At 30.6% G+C, this 20,282-nt stretch overlaps 3 protein-coding genes across 4 annotated transcripts; 1 reads left to right on the plus strand and 2 right to left on the minus strand.

Moving 5' to 3' along the window:
- Window positions 1–689: 689 nt before the first annotated feature.
- Window positions 690–2,241, minus strand: LOC128193350 (UDP-glycosyltransferase 79A6-like). The gene has a single exon (XM_052874716.1). It carries the CDS (start codon window positions 2,214–2,216, stop codon window positions 840–842), a length of 1,377 nt encoding a protein of 458 aa, XP_052730676.1. The 5' UTR covers window positions 2,217–2,241; the 3' UTR covers window positions 690–839.
- Window positions 2,242–6,716: 4,475 nt separating this feature from the next.
- Window positions 6,717–7,238, plus strand: LOC108341452 (oleosin Ara h 11.0101). The gene has a single exon (XM_017579130.2). The coding sequence runs from the start codon at window positions 6,717–6,719 to the stop codon at window positions 7,173–7,175; it is 459 nt and encodes a 152-aa protein (XP_017434619.1). The 3' UTR covers window positions 7,176–7,238.
- A 1,137-nt stretch (window positions 7,239–8,375) lies between these two features.
- Window positions 8,376–20,034, minus strand: LOC108342442 (polycomb group protein EMBRYONIC FLOWER 2-like). 2 transcript variants are annotated; one of them, XM_017580219.2, is made up of 25 exons: window positions 19,964–20,034; window positions 18,970–19,042; window positions 15,179–15,278; window positions 14,958–15,093; window positions 14,759–14,814; window positions 13,716–13,824; window positions 13,439–13,601; window positions 13,276–13,347; window positions 12,985–13,124; window positions 12,714–12,782; window positions 12,496–12,611; window positions 12,302–12,331; window positions 11,547–11,578; window positions 11,242–11,294; window positions 11,102–11,155; window positions 10,972–11,031; window positions 10,802–10,836; window positions 10,583–10,704; window positions 10,267–10,443; window positions 9,840–10,152; window positions 9,538–9,586; window positions 9,359–9,442; window positions 9,185–9,261; window positions 8,985–9,074; window positions 8,376–8,749 (listed from the first exon to the last, which is right to left on the minus strand). In XM_017580219.2, the coding sequence occupies exons 3-25, from the start codon at window positions 15,232–15,234 to the stop codon at window positions 8,644–8,646; spliced, it is 2,199 nt and encodes a 732-aa protein (XP_017435708.2). In that variant the 5' UTR covers window positions 15,235–15,278; window positions 18,970–19,042; window positions 19,964–20,034; the 3' UTR covers window positions 8,376–8,643. The 2 variants fall into 2 exon arrangements, with proteins under 2 accessions (XP_017435708.2, XP_017435707.2); XM_017580218.2 differs by having other exon boundaries at window positions 9,840–10,443.
- Window positions 20,035–20,282: the final 248 nt, after the last annotated feature.

Raw genomic sequence — 20,282 nt, forward strand, 5'->3', positions numbered from 1 at the left:
CTGTCTCATAAGACAATTTGAGATTTAACACATATGATTAAGTTTTTAATCATGTATTAAATCTCAAATGAAAACTAAGTTTTACTCACTACTCGACTATCATTTCATACTAGAAATATTTTAAAAATTGAATAAAAATAAAATGTCCAAAAATCTCACTAAAAAGTTTGCCTAACATAAAATTCATAATAAAGAAAGACAAGCTTAACCATTGACACATATAAGACACAATGTACAATAGCAGAACTAAAATTCACTTCTTTATTAACCAATCAGCACATTACAATGTATAAAAACCAATCACATTTACTTTTCTTTATACTCGTGAACGAAGCAATTAGTTAACTTGAAAGGGAAAGCGTGATTGAAAAATTTGGCTTACACTTTGTTTTTTATTTTTTCTAGAGCATATGACTTCGACTTGTAGAATCATTCAATGTTTTAAATAATTTAGACATATGTTTTCTACATCTGTACTTCTAAAGGGTTCAATTTTTCACCTTCACACTCAATTTTCTAGATTTTTCAAAGCATATAACGTTTGTTCGTTGGTTGTCCAATTTAATTATAATTATATTATTTTTTAATTTAAAATCATAATATATATTATTATATTATTAAAAGTAGTGTCAAACGAATGTTTTTTTAACATTGTCAAATTAACTTTTTTTTTCCTTTTTTATCTAGTGTAAAAAGATTTTTGTACGTTAGTATTACATAGGAAAAGCAAAACCATAACAATAACATAGAGATATTTGAGTGGATACATGAAAATCTGAGGATTTCAAATGATCGTTTTCAGTCTTGGTAGTCTTTATTTTCCCTTGGAAGAGACCTGATTAAGCCATAGACTTCAATTGGGCAACCAGATCTGTGATGAACTGAACGTCCTTATCAGATAAAAACTTGCCCCATTTCATGTGGTTTTCTCTTATGTGTTTCCCCGGCTCTTTGTCATCTTCCAACATTATAGTTTTCAATGCCTTTAGTACATCGTCTTTGTGAAAGTACCCATCTTCTTCCCTCCTATTTACCTCTACTCCTGCCTCCAAATCCTTCGCAACAAGCTTGGAGTTGAAAAACTGATCACCCTTGAAAGGCAACAGCACAAGTTGACACTCATTCACCATGGCTTCTATCACAGAACTAAACCCTGCATGACATACATGGCAGCCAACACTAGAGTGTTTCAGAACAAGTTGCTGCTGAAACCAACCAGTGTGCACCACTCCCCTATTCTTCACTCTTTCCAAGAACCCTTTTGGCAGTGTTCTCTTCAACTCAGATTCAGCAGAAAGATCAGATGGGAAATTTAGAACCAAAATGAAAGGTAAGCCGCTGAGTTCCAATCCACTGGCTAGTTCTTTGATCTGATCATCATTCAGAAAAGCCTCACTACCAAATGAGCATAATATGACAGATTTGGCGGGGAAAGTGTCTAACCATTTGGACCACCTTTCCTCAAGCACATCCCTTGATGGCTCAGGGACAAGTGGACCAGATAGCAAAACTGGTTTTCTAAATTGCTTTTCTATATACTCTAAATAAGGTCCTTCTATCTCCTTGCAAGTTTTAAACACTATGAACGAACACTCACCAAGGCCTTGCATGACTCGCTCATAACCAGTGAGGTTCTCACCAAACCTGTTAAAGAGGAACATGAAGTCCATGGCCTCAAAGGCCTTGAGGGAAACATCGGAGTTTTGAGGATACCCAGGTGGCGGGCTTTTAAGATCCTCAAAAGTTATGTTTCTTCCCTCGACATTGGAGAATCTGGAAGGCACAGTAATGTACGAATCAGAAATGGCAGAGAAGGTACAGAAACGAACGGATTTGATGCCGAGTTCAGAAGCGATTTTTGGGAGCCAGTGTTGTGCAAAGTCGAAGAAAACATAATGGGGTTTGAGTTCCAACAGAAGAGACTTAACCCGAGGCTGAGTAAGGTCGATGGCATGTACAAGATTTGCAGCCAAGTGAGGAGGCAAATCAGCAGTACTGCTTACCCCATTTGGGTACTGCAGTGAGATAATATTGATGGCTGGATTGAGATTAAGGGTTGATCTGATTCTGGAAATGTTGGACTCAGCTGACAAGAAGGTGATACGAACACCATGAGAGAACAACTTGTTGGATAACTGAACAAAAGGGTTAATGTGACCAAATGCAAGAAATGGGAACATAACAACATGAAGGTGGTCGTGACATTGAGTAGACATGTTTGTATATATTGTGTGTTTTTCACTGATACTGAGTTGTTTGATGAGGTGGTAGTTGTTACTTATATATGCATGACTGGTGACATTGCTATGGTTGGGTTGGAGGATCCACCGCTGTGGGTAGTTGAACATTAATTTGATTCTAATAATTCTGCAATCATTCCTCATCCGCAACCACCATTCCACCACTTTCCTTTCCACTTGCCGACCTTTCTATCTCTGGAATTCAACATTTTCTCTTCTTACCAGTTGAGATTAAGAATGCAAGAACTACATATTTGAGGATTGCTGTAATAAGAATAACAATACTGTCTTAACAATTTAATTATTTAAAAATGAGAAATTAGTTTAATTCATTATTATTATAATAATATAATTATTAAATAATTGTTTTAGTTGTGAATGTATTAATTTTTTAGAGAAGTATTTTGCAACAAAAATTGATTATTTAACGCATCCAAACTTTTACATTCATTTGATATCATATTTACTTTTTATTTTCTTCTTTTTTTTATATTTACTTTTTATTCTTTTTTTTTAATAAAAGTAAGTTATTATACCATTCCTCTTTTCTATTTTATACGAGAGTTGCACTTTACACTTTTGTTATACTTATGAGTGACTGAAAAAGAGGTCACGAGTTTTCAAAACTGAGCTCCATGCTATCCTATCACCATTGTTGACCACACGTGTGGTGAGCTCATTAGCTTTACTATAATCACTTGACAATACGAACATTACAAATAACAAAACTAACATTTTTTTTTCTGTTTCAAACTATGATATATAAAATTAAAAATAAAAACTTTCTTTTAGAAAATTCGAATTTAATTAAAAGTAAAATCAATATAAAAATAAATGCATATTTTATCAAGTTAATTTTATTAGGAAGAATAATAGATATATGGATTTCATTATCTTACTACAAAATAAGTTTAATGCAAAGTAATACTTTAAGAGAAATCAATTGTAAGTTTGAAGATGGAGTGGATTTACCTTCCATCAGACATTCATACACAATAAAAAAAAAGAAATCATTAATCTTTTACAACATATTTAATTATATAAATATCTCATTATTTTGTAATTATCACACATCTCCTTGGTATACTTTTTCAAGTTCGAAGACATGTTATTGTACAATAACATAATCAACATAATCAAACAACAGTATTATTCATTAAATAAATATTCATCAATTGCTAATAAAACCTTTTAAATAATAAATTTAATTAATGATTTGAAATTTATTACTTAATAACTAATATGCCTAAATTTAACTTACACACAAGGACCATGTAAATTTTTTTCTTGGAGGTGTACATCCATTTTTGAATATATTAAATAAGAGAGGTAACAATGGTATTTTTTTTCCTATTAAATAGCTACTTAGAATGTCGGGCTTAATAAGATATATAACAAGTATTGGTTTTTCTTATTATACACTTCATTAAGCTGTTCCACGTGATAAAATCGGAAAAGTAAAAGTTCCTTCTCATTGGCAGTTGGCAGCCTTTCGAGTTTTGCTGCTTCTGTAAATGTTGATGGTGAAAAGGAGAAAGAGAGACACACATCATTGCTCCATTAATCCGGAATGCACACTTTTCCACTTCCGGATTACAGTTTCCGGAAATCATGCCAGTTCCGATAAAGAAGCATGTTCCATTACTTTTTCTCTTTCATTCCTCTTTCATGGCCCTTTCGTGTTTCTCTCAACCCACACATTGTTCATCTTCTCCTTCAGACGCCTCATCCTGTCATTTTTTTCTTCTTCCTTCACTCACTCAAACAAGTTTTTAGGTTTCGTAATACAAATAATTTTCGTCTTCTCTTCTTCCATTTATCTTCCAAAATTTGGTAAGTCTTTATGGTTTTTTCTTTGCATCACATGGAAGTCATTGATTTTGTATTGTTGTTTTTCACCATTGAGGTTTAAGACCTTAAAATTTTGATTTTTATTGATCTAGGGTTTTGTTTCATCACTTTTTATAACTTGTTAGATAAACTTAAATTATAAAGTGTACTATTGTAATTTGGAGTGATGTTTTTATTTTCTGTGTTGCGGATTTGTTGTATTACATATGGCTTTTATTTTTTGCTTCATTTTATATTTTTCGGTTTTAACTGTAGCAGTTCCATTGGCTGTTTGGTATTTTCTGTTTTTGTTCAGTGGTTATTGTTATAGCATGGTCAATGGCTGTGTTATTATGTTTCGGTTGTTATTTTGTACTGATATAATCGGCCAAGGTCTATAATGGCTATTTAATAGCCTTTTCACGATCAATGAAGTAGTACACAAAATTACAGTGTATCTGTCGAGGAGTGTGTGTAGTGTTTTATTTTAATAAAGTGGTATAGAGTTTTGTGGTCTGAATATCGAATGAAAAAAAAGTAGCAAATGAAAAGAGAGTCAAAGAGATGATAAAAATATTAGAAGCGGACTTTAAACCTAATTCAACCCAACAAAATGAGCTTGTAAAATAAGGTTTGTATCTTATTTATATATTATAGTTTTGCCTTAACTTTAGTCGATACGGGACTTCCAATAAAAAGTAGTAAATGAAACTTTGTTATAACTTATTAAAAAGACAAATTACGATAATTAATGCAAATAGATGAAGGTGCTAATGAGATTTCAGGACTTTTAGGAAAGGTCGACATTATACAACTCGAATAAACAGTTGAGTAGAGATTAAAACTCAGCAAGGTGACCATGTTTGATAGATCAACCAGACATCTGAATAGTCTTGAGAAAGAAAAGAAATCGTAAATAGAGTTTCGAGAGTACTTTGACAGTTCGGTGTAAAATTTCACGAAGGGCCTGAACGACCAATAAATACTGAAGAGCTCGGTAGGAAGCTCGATCAACCAATTGGAAAACCAAGCTAATCTAAAACATTAACTAGGAAGTTCAAGTAGCTCTTTATGGAGCCTGACTACCTTAATATAGTTTGAGGTTGTCCAATTAGTTTAGTTCGGAGACACAACTAGCTGGAGACTAGCTTGGACAACTCTTCAAAATTTTAAAGATATAAAAATAATTAGCATTTCATTTTCAATCTTCTTTTTTAAAAAAATTAAGATTTATAGTGTCAAATTTAAAATTAAAGATTTATGGTAATAAAGTTTTAAATTCTTTAAACTTATAAAAAATAAGTAACAAAATTTGAATTTAAAATTTAAAAAAAAAACTACTGATTATCCGTTTTAAATAAACTATTTTAATGCCTCTTAACCATTTTTACATATTTCTAACATTTAAAAAAGTTTGTATTTAAAATGAGAAAAAGAATTGAAAGTTGAAGAGTTAAAAATATTTGACCATTCTTAATTATATTATAATATGTAATAATATTCAATAATATAATAATAGTAATAAATAAAATATGATATAGAAAATTAAATAAATAAATGAAGACATTATTAATAAACTAAACATAAATTAAATATTAAAAAATATATCATTTTTCAATTTACTCAACCTAATTGTATTTTCAAACAAAATCAATTATTAAACTATTGATACGATTTATAATATTTTATTTTAAGGAAAACATTATAAATAAGAGTTTGAAATATAAAATTGTGTTAACACATGATGATTTCATTAAACAAGTCCAATGTTTTGTAGTTTTAGATCGTTTACTATTTATATATTTTTTTCATCCTCTAACTTTTTATATTTTGTTTACATTTTTCTATGTGGTGTATTTTTTTAGTTTTATATTATCTATTTAATAATCTATGTGCTGATTCTTAATTTTTATTAACTCAATCTTAAACAAAATAGAATTCTTATATTAAATTGTAACCATATTTTATAATCTCAAACTAATATGATAAAATAGACAACTTTTAAAATCTTGTGCAGATAAAATACTAGTTTAGAAACATTTCTTAATTATATATTGAAAATGAAAAAAATTAAATATACAGAGGTGCAGAAAAAAAAAATTATGAAAATACGTGAAAAAAACGCCCAAATATATGCCAATGGAGTTTAGATTCAAATACCCTATCGAATCTTTACTGAATTAGGGGGTCATGATGCGGGCATGAAGCACATGAGCTTCAAAATTATATATGAGGAATTACTCTATATACTATATAACTTAGTAACAGTGTAGATATAATTGTTACATAAAGTAGAACCTTTTATCTTGGTATAACAAGTCATTTCAGTACCGTTCCTTTTCACTAGAGTTAAAAAAACAAAAGCCACCTAAGTATAGTATAACACCGTTGCACAGACCTTGGATTCTTATCAAATCCGAAACTATGCCAGAAACAAAAATACATACAAAGACCTAACGTGTCATAAAAGGAACACATAGGTTTTACATGCAAGCCATGCATGAAAAACTCTTCAAGTGTCACACCATTCCTTTAGGTCCTGCCACCCAACCCTCCACTTACTCTATCCTCCATATATAATCATTTCCTGCACATCAAACTCCACCACATTGGCCACTAACCTTTTTTCTCTCACTTTTCACCACCATGGCTGGCTTTTCCTACCACCAACAATCACAATCTGCACAACCATCCTTTTGCTTTCGCTACCGTGATGATCCACACCAACAAACCCTTTGCACCCAGGTGGCTAAGGCAGCCACAGCTGTCACCACCGGTGGCTCCCTCCTTGTCCTTGCTGCCTTAATCTTGACCGGCACAGTCATTTCTCTTACAGTTGTTACTCCACTATTTGTCATTTTCAGTCCTGTTTTGGTTCCTGCAGTCATCGCAGTTGCCCTCCTGAACCTTGGATTCTTGGTCTCAGGTGGGTTTGGTGTGATGGCTATCACTGTGTTGGCATGGATATATGGATATGTGACTGGGAAGCACACATCTGGTGCTGATCAATTGGACAGTGCTCGTCACATGCTCTTGAACAAAGCACGAGAGATCAAGGACTATGGACTAACCCAGCAAATCAGTGGTGGAGCTCAGACTTATTAATGAATGAATGAACAAATCAGTGGTGGAGCTCAGACTTATTAATAAATGAATGAACAAAGTTAAATGTAGTTTTTTCCTATGTACTCATCGATTAATTTGAGTTTTCTCATCATCACTTTTGTTATTGTGTTTTCAGTGAATTAAGAAAATTTATTTGTCTGTTGCATTTTTTAAAGTTAATATCCATTTTTATGATTCTGCTTGCTGCTTGTTCTTCTCTACTCTTTATATATATCAAGAGCAATTTACATTTACTTTTCCTTTTCTTATTTTTTCTTAAACTTATATATATATATATATATATATATATATATATATATATATATATATACATACACTTTCTTTAGCTTTAATATTGTTTTTAACCATTCTCATGACCCATTTTGAAAAACAAATTTGATTTATTTTGATAGAATTAAAACAACTATTTTGAATCATGGGGACTAATTTTTTAATGAGATTATAAAAATGCATAGCTTGAAAATATATCCTTATATTAAATTATCTAGAGCGGGTATATATCTTTATATTATATTAAACTATCTATCTTTATATTATACTTTATATTATATTGGGGTCGGGGTCGGGATTAATGTCAAAATAATGCAGGAAGAAAACCTGTTGTGTAGAAAAAACTCCCCTTTTCTTTATTTTTATTTTTTTAAAAATACAAATTCTAAGTGTTTGTTGGGAAATCCTTGTATTGTTGGAATAGCCAAGTGAAACAATATGTATAACTAAAGAGATTGTTGGTACATAAAATGGGAGAATAGGTTCAATGAAATATAGTTTGTGGTGTAAGAGACGTCATAAAAAGGAGATAGAAATGCTTTTAACGAGAAATACACATAAATGATGTAAGAGGCGTATGACATAGTTATCCAATATGTGACGAAATGATAAGAGACGGGATAATCATAGGCTAAATCAAGATACATTATTTTGCAGGAACTGAATTTTCCAAGTTGTTTTTCTAACTAAAATTGCAGAATCTCAGTCACAAAATTAAACGTTGTATTCACAGCATATATAGCCCAAACAAACAGTAAATTTACTGAATTTAAATTTACTGAATTTGAATCATGAATTGAAAATGTGAGCATATATACTGTAAATTTACTAAATTTGAATCATGAATTGAAAATGTGAGCATATATAGTCGAAACAAACTGTAAATTTACTAAATTTGAATCATGAATTGAAAATGTGAGCCTGAGAATCCCTCTGCTCTCTAATTTTAATGTTTCACACTGTAACAGAAATAAATAGAAAATATATGTGGTAGCTTGCAAATTTCTTCAGCTCCACAACAAAGGAGGAATTGAAAGTTGGAAGGTAGTAATAGTACAACAAAGATAGCAATTAAAAGTTGGAAAGTAGTAACAGTACAACAAAGAGAAGTTCTTTTCTCTGTCATTTGTTTCTTTTATTTTGAAAAAGGGTTAGGAAAGGCCTTAGCTTTTGGATCTTATTTCTGTTCCCTGTATTGTTGGAGAATAGCAGCGCATGCAGCCACAGTCTTTGGCTTTAGAAGACCCAGATCATATAGTTTTATCATAAACAATCTCCAAGCCCTGCCAAATCATTCATTTCATAATTATAAGCAAAGCCACAAAAACTGCCAAAATGGAATAATATATATTATATGGAAATCAAAATATGCAGACAAAAATTATTTAGGAATCTCTATTTCCAGAAAAATAGAGATTATTTAGCAAGATATATAAAAAAGGCTTACAAAATGATGAAAAGTGCAGAATTAGGTCAAAAAAATTAGAACATGGAAAACACAGTAGTGATGTTAGTTACCAGGCTAATGGGGTGGAATGGACAAGCTCAGCACAATGATATCTTGTGAAAGCTTCGTATGCCCAATTCATATGGCCATCTACCAGCACACTGCCACAAGAACAAAATTAATTACAGATACAAGAAAATACAAATCCAAAAGCAACAAGTTCAAATCCAAGAAGAAGTAAACGACTTGAATCAAAACAAGAACAACTTACCGATGTTTCTTAACAAATGAGGTCCACATAGTTACGAGCCGCTTCTGATCCTCAGAAAGACCAAGAAGCTCAAGTTTCTGCATATCAATCTTCTCAGTTAATAATGATTCCTCAAAACATAACTGATTTTGTTGTTTAGAGTTAAAGAAATTGAAAACAGAAAATGACTTATACTCTTCTATCTTCAATCACTCTAGCACCCTCATTAATTTCATCCTCACTGTCTTCATCCTTTACCACTTCTTCAAGATCCATAGCCTTGTGCCCCCGAAATATAGCCATAAATCAGTAAAAATAGGCATAAATCTATAAAAAAAAACACAAACTATAAAAAAAATGTCATTATTCATCACCTGGTATGTGTGAGAATGATAAAAGGTTCGCTTCTTCCACCGAGCAAGCCTGAAATGTTTTGAAAAATAATGATGTCAAAACCTATATCCATTATGATCTTTGTTCCTTATATCAAGATTATAGTAGAACATGTTTTATTTAAGCACTACTTAAAGTAAAAACTATGGTTCAATTTTTCTTATATACAACTGACTTTTATAATATAATAATAGTAATGTTCGATTTAATTAATAACATTTTAACAAGTAATTACACTATATATCATTACTTCCATATAAATTTCAAAAAAAATCACACTTACATATTTGGGTCACAGCGTTCACTTAGTAACTTCTCTTTCTCTTCAGCTTGTGTCACTGAACTTGTACCTTCATTCATGGGTACAAATGGAACAAAATCCGGACTAGGATGTAACATTATTGCATTGGAAACCTCATCTTGTTGCACAGCATCTTGTTGCACAGCATCTTGTTGCACAGCATCTTGTTGCACAGCATCTTGTTGCACAGCATCTTGTTGCTCAGCATCTTGTGGCACAGCATCTTGTGGCACAGCATCTTGTTGCACAGCATCTTGTGGCACAGCATCTTGTGGCACAGCATCATGCTCGGAAACTGGAGAGACACTATCCTCATTAGTATGCCAAATAGTTGCATTTGAAACAACTTCTTCTAGCACAGTAAGTGCCCCATTATCAATGTCAGAAATTGCAGGGACACAATCTTCACCAGTATACACCACAATTGCATTTGAAATCTCTTCATGATCAACTTCCTGCACTCCACGTGTCTCATCATGATCAGACACTGATGAGACACAACCCTGAGACGGATCTGATACTGCATTTGAAACCTGTTCCTGCTCAACTTCTAACGTTGTAACCTCGTCGGGCTGGTCTTGTTGCACTGGAGTAGCATATAAAACAATTGCATTTGAGTATGTGATGCAATATTAATGTGAGTGTTCTACAACTAGTAGAACATAAATTGCATCACCAAGTAAAGTAACTGATACAAATAGTTGTAAGTCCCGCATCCAACGTACCCATGTTTTCCTGTAGCCGAGCATTCGCAATACCAATACGTAGTTCCACGTCTAACAGCGGATCTGTATCATTTCTTCCATGAGAAGAAGTTTTCATCTTTCTGCTCTTTGGTTTTTTGACACTTCATAAACATACTGTTAGTTAATATTTTACTTCATACCACGGATCTATATGAGGGGTCAGAAATTTCAGACCAGTGTGAAATTAAAATAGCTTACCAGTACATAAAAGTATCAACTTTTGGATCGATGAACTGCATCAATTTGCAGGGAAATTAAAGAATCAATTTGAGGACCAAACCCTAAATTCTCAGAAAACTTCATATAAAGTATAGATGTGTGCCAATAATGATACAGAATTATAAAAATTAAAGAGAAACTGTTCGAACCTCTCGCAACCAGTTTTCGTTCTTCACAGATACAGATACAGATGGAAATTCTTCTGATTCCTGCAAAGTTATTCAGGCTTACTGTAATTTCGTCATCGTAAAGCTAGTCAGAGTTTTCAGACTTACTTACCGAAAATCCAAACCTAAATATCTGGTGCGACCACTTTAGGTGGAATTTTAAACTCTGAAATAATAATTCAGCAGAAAAATTAATAACATATTAATATTATCAATTGATAAATTTAGGGTTTTGAGTCAAAAAGTCTTAACCTTATAGTTTATACACTGTACCAAACAGATTGCGCAGGTGAAATTCTCAGTAACTGCAATCAAAACTTTTAAGTTAATTAATATAAAACTAATTGCTGTAATGTAATTTAATAATTAGTAATTAATTATTCTAATCAAATCAACATATCGTTATATCATAATTTATATATATTTGAATATAATCATTATTTTTTTTTTAATCCGTTAAGAATATTCTAACATAGTTTAACTTCTTTTTGCGACTAATCTGGAAGAAATCCTTACTAAATAAGCAAGGAAAAGAGTAAGAATAATATTAAACTTACCTTCGAGTCTGTGCAACATGTTATGGTAATACCTGAAATGATTTTTAGAAAAAAAATTATTAAAACAGACATAGGAGAATAATTACTCTTCCTCCTATTAGTGAAAAAAAAACTAAAATATTATTTTGGTCTTTTAACTTTTATAAAAAATTCAATTAAATATTTTAAAATGATCTAAGTTATTTTTATTAGTTTAATGTTAAATTTTTAAAAATATTTTGATGTTTGATTGATTCTATGATAATCATTACAAAAAGATAGACTGTATCTTCTGTAATAAATTAGATACGTGTAATAATAAATTGTAAAATGTGCAAATATGTTCAAGAAAAAAAATACAAACATAATCAATTGTAATAACCATGATTAATTATTTGATATTAATATTAGGAAAAAAAGTACTCTTGCTATTCAATTTCTTTGGATAAGTTAAGGTTAATGTAGGTGGTGTTAACTGAGGAATTGTGGAACACACAACAATGGGATCTTTCTTCACAAACAAAAATACATAATTTGTTTTTGGGAATTCAGAATGTGTTATATATTAACTTAAATGCAATTATTCTTAACATAGATTGCCAGAAATATAAAGTATTATTAAAATGTAATTTTTCTTTGATGTATTAAGCTTTCTATATATAATTCCTTTGGTGTGTACCTTCTTAAGACTTCTTAATTTGAAATGTGATTGATAGTAATGTCTAATAAGATTTCAGTGAATATCCTGTCAGAGACAAAGAAGCAAAAATTCGTACCTGTAATAAAATGAGACAATTCCTGGTGACCTGAAGCATGTAAACAATTTCATGTTAAAATGTATACCATATTTATTTATTAGAAAATTACAGAAAGTTCAGTCACTACCTCTACCACCAAAATAAATAAATAAGAATTTGATATTATAAAAAAAATTAATACTTTTATAGACATTTTGTATAATGAAATTTACCAAGTGAAATGAGGCAATAAAGATGAAGATGGCTCTTCTTTCCTCTCCTGTGTCCTGCCAGAAGCTGCTCCAAATTCTTCAAAACTAGTTGAGATCTCAAGTTTCTTTGATATACCCTTTTCAAATCATAACAACAACAATCAATTCAACTTCTCCATTAAAGAAATTCAGTTTTGTGAAGTTTATCTGCACCAAATTTTACTACAACAAACCTCTACCTCTGAATCATTGGAATCTCTAATGGAGATGGTGCTGCTTGTTGTTCGAGTATAATGTTTCAACCAATACTACAACATGAAAAAAGGTTTGAGTACTACATCTATCACAATTGTGAACACTAAAGAAGAAGAGATAAAAGAAAAGCCTGAAATTGGACAAAAACAGTTTTCATGAATAGCATATATTTAACTACAACAAAAAAAAAGAAAGAATCAAACCAATATCGAGCATCATCATCAAGCAAGCAGATGCAAATACAACATGTAATACCTTCAAATTACAAGAACGAAGTTGGGTGCTAAATTGAATCTCAGTTCGATATTGCAAAGGAGAATCTGGAGATATATTCAAAATCTCATAAAGAAATTTCAGAGATACTTTCCCATAAACGCATTTCTCTCCACCAGATGCTGTTAAACATAGAAGAAAATTATATGAACATTTCCAATAACAAAATCATCATAAGGTGAATGAGAAAAGTAGTGAATGAGGGTTTAGGGTTTTAAAAGATGAGATTTATTTTGGAAAAGCAGAAGTTAACAACTGAAGCATGTATCTCACATTCATTAGAAGCCACCTCCTCCGAAGTCAACGTTCTTGCATTGACTGTAGACAATGAAATTGGGTTTTCCGCTGAAAAAAAAAATAGTTATAAAAGGGAGTTTAGTGAAAAATGGAGCTACCATCATATGCAAACTGATGATATAAGCAATGATATGTATACCAGAAGTGAGAATGAAGAGAAAATATTTGTCACAATTAGTTTCCACAGCTAACTTTTCGATATGAGGAAGCATAAAACTTATTCGGACATGATTAATTCCATCCCAATCTATTCCAGTGGGACCTTCAAATGTGGATATCCGACGAACATGATAGCTTTCTTCCTTTGAAAATCAAAACAAAAAAGTATTATAAATGTTAATAGAATAAGTCATTGAACTATAAGAAATTCTTAATGTAAGAAACAGAAAATGATTAATAAGAAGCACTGTTCCTACCCCTGTGGGTTCCTCCTTTGGATCCAACAGCCTTCCCAGACAGATACACATAGGAAAAAGAGATTGAATTTCTTCTACTTTCCACGACAGCAAAACTGTCATTAGAATCCTATATTTTCAAATCACATACTTTGTTAGCATCAAATAATATACATATTTTCAAATAATAGTTAGTTAGGATAGTTAAAACTAGATGAAAATTAAGCTTTGTTAATTTTTGGAGCAAAATTTTCTTTGATTTGATAAATGGGAGAGCAAACTTTTTCATTTAAAATGAAAAGTGTTGTCAATATACTTACCAATTTAGAAATCAATTCTTTTAATAATTCAAATCTTGATCATTATTTAAGAATTCTCTAGTGATAATTTAAATTATTGAATCTAAAAGAGTAAGAAATACTTGATGTAAAGGGTATTCACAATACTCTATTGGTGAATTTGTAGAGGCTTTAATATAAACTTTAGTTTGAATTAATTTTGAGAGAGCTTTTATCTTGGGTTGATTCCACTAAACTTTCGTGAATAAAGTTGGAGGGAAATAATTTTTTTATAATTTTTTAATATTTAAATTTTTTTCTAATTTATTTATTTAAAATACTTTTCACAGTTTCTTAAATATGAATTTTTTTCTAATTATTTTATCTGTCATTTTAGTATAAAAAATTATAAATTCTTAAGATAAATGAATTACCTCTTTATATTATCTCATCCAAACATAAAGTTTTAATTTTCCTTACAAATTAAAAAGATGCAAATTATTTTCATTAGTGAATTGAAAGAAGAAATTTATGTTAAACAAGATGATTGACATAGACTTAATAAAAAACAAGAATAAGTGTACCTTGTATGTCAAACACTATGAACTATTGTAATTGCATTGTATGGAGATGACTCAATATTCAATAGAAACCATTTGTAATTGATTGAATATTTTAAAAGAGAAATATCAAAAGATATGAGATGAACAATATGAGTTTGTTGCATTATTTTATTGTAGCACATATATCATATGATCTTATAGCATGTATTAAACATAATTTTACCTCTTCTTGTGCTTAGCCTTTCTGTTGTGGTACAAGCATCTCTGAAGGAATCTTGGCTATAAACAGATAAGTATATCATTAGAATAAAACACACAATAATATTATCTTCAAATAAAAAAATCTATCAGGCATGAGAAACTTCTGAAATAAAAGTTCCAAATAATCACATAAATATAATTAACAATGGTAGAAGGAGTACGCGAGACTGGATTTTGTTGTAGATTTGTACAGGCCTGCAATAAACATTGAAACTGTTTGATGCAACAAGCTTCTGCTGTTCTGATAAATTGGTCCAGATATATTCAGCGTCTGGTTGATTTGTGCTCCTTGAATATCTACATGGGTAAACAGATTTCAGCATTTCTTATGTTGCATCACTTTTGAGGTTGGTGGAAAATTGCAGGAATTCCAGGAACTTACCTTTCAGAAGCTGCACCTTGCATTTCTTCTGCAGGAGTCTGATTAAGATCTAACATTTATCCGAAACTCGAAATATGGAAAATTATCGAAAGCAGCAAACCTACGCAGAAAATGGTGCAAGAAATCATCAAAACCTATCTAAGGTGAAGAATCCAACCAAGTGAAACGTCAAAATACCTAGGATGCAGGTCCCCCTAATTGGAACGTTACTATCAAGACTTTTTTACCAATATGGTCTGATTTTATTATGAAATTACAAATTAGTGTAAGTTTTAAAAAAAAAATTCAGAGTTTAAGCAAGTCCTGTCAAGTTTAATTCAATTTTTGTGACAAAAGTCATCATACGACGTTCATTCTCAGTAAAATCACTTTAACATTACATGATTTTTTTCCTTTTGAAGTTATACCAAGTAGACATGATTTGTTCAAATTAAATTTTTTTAAAAGTTACACCATTTTTGTAATGTCGTTAAATTATACCAAAATGATAAAAATTCCTACTGTCACACTTATTTTTAACCTTCAAACTTTCAACTAATATGATATAATCTATAAATACAATTTAAGAAAAACAAAATCTAATTTTTATAAAAAATAATAAACATATTTAATAGAAGTAATAAGATCACTCAAATCCATATATAAGAAATGAAAAAAAAAATTATCACCGTACGATCTTCATCTTATTTAGTAAAAATACTTATTCAAGTTTTTTTTTTATTCATCATCTCCTTATATATTTTAAATAAGGCCATTCATATATTGATTTACTCGCTAAATCCATGTAAATACATATATTTTTACATAAAAATTAACTTCGACAACCTTAGTGTTAGACTCATATATTTAAACCTTTGATAATAAATTTATAAATAATTCATCTCGGGATCATATAGTTTGCAAATCTAATCTCCAAAATGGACAAAAGATTATTTATGATATTTTATAAAAAAAAATTGTAAAATTTTATAAAATACATTATACAAGTTTAAATAAAATAGAATTGAGAAATAATAGACATTTTATCTTATTACAAAAAAACAAAAAAGTACTAGAGAAACTAAAAAAATCTCACTTTTTTTTCTTTTTCCATATTTTCTCTAAAATAATATATTAAGATAAAATAGGATATACACTCATGTGAAGGAATGTTTCGATTCTACACTAACAAGTTATAATAAACTGTATAAGGGATCAAAATATTATTTTCAATCTAAAACTCTGAAATAATAAGTTTGGAAGTATTTTTCCTAAGAATTCTAACAAATGCATTGCAACAAATAGTGACACTGTAACATATAAGAAACTATAGGATGAGGACTGAGAGTGAAAGAATCACTAAAGAAGGGATTAATGTAAATGAGAAAAACAATTAGTTAAACAATTCGTGTGAGATATCAACAATATTATCAAAAGTGGAAGCAACAAATTGAAAATGAGATTAATCTGGAGTATAATTAGTATCATTTGCTTATTCAGAACTACACTAACAACACCAAACCCTATATATGGGTAGGAAACAATTAGTTAAGCAACTCATGCAAGAAACATCACAAACAATATCAAAGGAATGAGTAAAAAGAATTGGACTTGAACATGAGATAAAGCTAGAGTATATTAATTAATATATGATATGCATATTCATAACAACACCAACAACTAGTGACAAAAACCTCTTTAGCAAATTCTAGAGTATCAAGATACCTTCAAATTTCAAATGTATCTCTCTCTTTCTTTTTAGGTTTATACATACCAAACAATCAACTAAAGACAACTTGAAGAGGAGAAATATTACATTGGATCCCTCAAAGTTGAAATATCCCTCACATGTTCTCTCATGTCTCAAATATTATTTAGAAATTGATTTACATAGATAGACATAGATCTCTTCTACAAATATTAAGAGAACCTTTTATAATATGTAAATAAATACAAACTTCAGCTTACAAATTTGTTTTGTAAGATTAAATTAAGTGTAAACTTACATATTAAGATAATATCAAAATTATTTAAAGTCTATCCTAAGCAAATTTTATAAGGTTATTATATTTCCATTACAAGACTCTTATTAAACCACTCATAAATATTTAATCACATATTTGATATCTTCATTTATCAACATGAATGTTGGAGATTTCACATCAAATAAAATAAAAAATGAGAGACATTAAACTAATACAACAATTATTTACTTAACTTTTATGGTTATAGGCAAGAATAAGAGATTTTTGTGCTTCAGTTTTATTTTCAATATCATGTATTGCCTTTCAACACTAGTGTAAAATTGGGCTTTAACGTCACCCCGTAGACGTTGGACCACAAAATAACCAACGTAAATTATTGACCAGTGACATTTTCGTAAATAAGTGGACATATAGACGTCTGTTAGGCGGGGCCCTGACGTCTATAATATTATAGACGTTAGACCCCCCTTAACAAACGTCTATATGCCTGACAGGTAGGTGAAAAGTCATTTTTTTCAGTCTTAGAGACGTCCAGTCTCGCCACCCCGACGTCTATATTCGATTATAGACGTCGGTGCCCCTCCCAACGGACGTGTATATGTTTGACAGGTAGATGAAAAGTTATTTTTGGACGTCATATTAGTGAGGGTCTCAACGTCTAGGCTAGAATAGACGTCAGTTCACCTGGGGAGCCAACGTCTAGTTTGCTGTTAAATCAAACCCACTGTTACGAGCACCACTTCATCGTCTTCCTTCTCGCCTTTTCTCTCTGTGACATTGCTTTTCGAGGTGCGTTTTTGTCTCTTTTGAACCGTTTAAACGTACTTTTATTCCGATTATATTAGTTTTTGCTTGATTATCTTTCACTTGAACCGATTAAAATGAGTTTTCGTTGTGTTTTGGTGCAGTTTTTCTCGTGTCTTTGGGTAGCGTTGTACCACATTCTCTCTTTGCTAGTTTCCTCATAAGAAAAGCTTGCGTCTTTTGGATGTCTTATAGCATTTCAACCCAAAACCGAACTTCGATCCTTGCGTAGTTCTACTGTCACCGTTCGTTTTCATTGGCGGTTTTAATGGAACTAGGCAATGACGCATATTCGGTTTTTTGTTGAAATGCCATAAGAGATCCAAAAGGTGCAACATTTTCTATGACGAAACTAACAAAGAAAGAAGGTGCTACTACGCTACTCAAAGACACGGGCTGCAGTAGACGTCGGTTAATGCAATGTCCGACATCTAAGGGGCTCCATAGACGTCAGACAATCCATAGACGTCAGACATTGCATTGTCTGACGTCTATGGAGCCCCTTAGACATCAGACATTGCATTAACCGACGTCTATGGAACTCCTTAGACGTCGGGGTCATGGAGTAACTGACGTCTATAAAGACGTTGGACCTGTTTGAGTTCGACGTTTGATTAACGTCACCTACAAAGACGTCGGTTCTGAAACTGACGTTAAAAGACCAAAATAACAGAGTTAAATGCCCTTTCTGCACTAGTGCAAAGTTTCATTCTAAATTATGTAAATGAATTTAGGCACTTCCTATACCTTTCTTATTCATTTTTTTTTACTGGTAAGAAGAAAATGATAAAAATAATTTAATTTTTTTTTTAAGATTTGTTTTTGTCATTTATAACTTTCTACACTCATTTGTACAAAATTAATGTAGGGGAACAACACCATTTTACATGTGAGAATAAACAACTTAAATATATTAAACTAACAAATAAGTTGGAGCAGGCAATTGCCCCTATCAAACACCTGATATTTATAATATGATAGAGCCTGTCAAGCAAAATAATGTTTCTCATGATGAAAACTTACAAAAAGTTTGAACAAACTCCTAGTTAAACCTGCCAATCTCAAAAAATCTGCTACTAGTAAACCACTCCTGAATCTGAAAGAAGAAAAATGGTTAAGTTACATAGAATTAGTAAGAATATAATAAACAAAGCAACTTGCATTATGTCTTCATTGCTACCAAAGGTTATTACAAGAAAATATCCTTAGGCTATATTTTTTCAATATTATAACTAATTTTGTTCTTAAATCATAGAGCTCAAGTTTAAAGGTCAAAATGTACATCAATCATGTTATTATTAATAACCATGAAAATCAAGTCCAATACAAAATAATTCAATAAAAATGTAGAAATTTATTTGTATTTTTCATTCTCATGGTACCAAAACAAGTTGTTTATAAAACTCATTACATTTTCTAAAACATTTTTTTATCAACAAGAATGCATATATTTAAAAAAGATATGGAGTTGTCTCAACCCATACACGAAAGTGATATATATAAAATATATAGAAAAAAAAATTATATGCTTTCATGTTTGGCTTAACTCTATTTAAGACAACCTCAGGAAATCAATTCAAAAATATTATTTTTGGAAATCGAATATATATGAAATCAATCCTTTCAACTTTCATCAAAGGAGAACCCACATTATTTTCTTGTTAATCTAAACATCAATAATAATAAAAACAAGAAATTAGACAAAATATCTCTATTTTGCAAGACTTAGGGTTTAAAGTAAACTATAAAAAACAATTCAAATACCTAAATTTCGATATTAGACACATTACCTATATATTAGTATTCCATTCCATAAATAATTCCTTTAAATCTATAGATTGTGAGTTTACCTAAAAAAATATATTTTTTTGAAAAATAAGTAATGTTTCTTATAATTCAAATAACATTCTTGATGCCCGTGCCTCTCATGAGTGCAAGAGGTGTGTGAATTGAGCAAAAGTGAGAAAAGTAAAAGAAGAACATATGAGAAGGGAATTGGGAGAGAAAGATCATGTACCTGGAGAAGGGGAGATTTGTGAAAATGAAGGGGGAAGAAAGTGAAAGAAATTCAGAGGTGGGAGAGATGGGTTCTCAGGTATAACATATTATATATATATATATATATATATATATATATATATATATATATATATATATATATATATATATATATATATGTGTGTGTGTGTGTGTGTGTAGTATGTTTTATAGTTTAATAATTTAGACAATAATCAGTGAAATAAAATATTTTTTAATTTGAAAATGATAAAAAAAATTCATGTATTATCCAAATCCGTTTCGATTTTAATTGATAATTTTGCATTAATTAGATATAA

The sequence above is a fragment of the Vigna angularis genome, chromosome 3 (assembly GCF_016808095.1).
Source record: "Vigna angularis cultivar LongXiaoDou No.4 chromosome 3, ASM1680809v1, whole genome shotgun sequence".
NCBI lineage: Eukaryota > Viridiplantae > Streptophyta > Magnoliopsida > Fabales > Fabaceae > Vigna > Vigna angularis.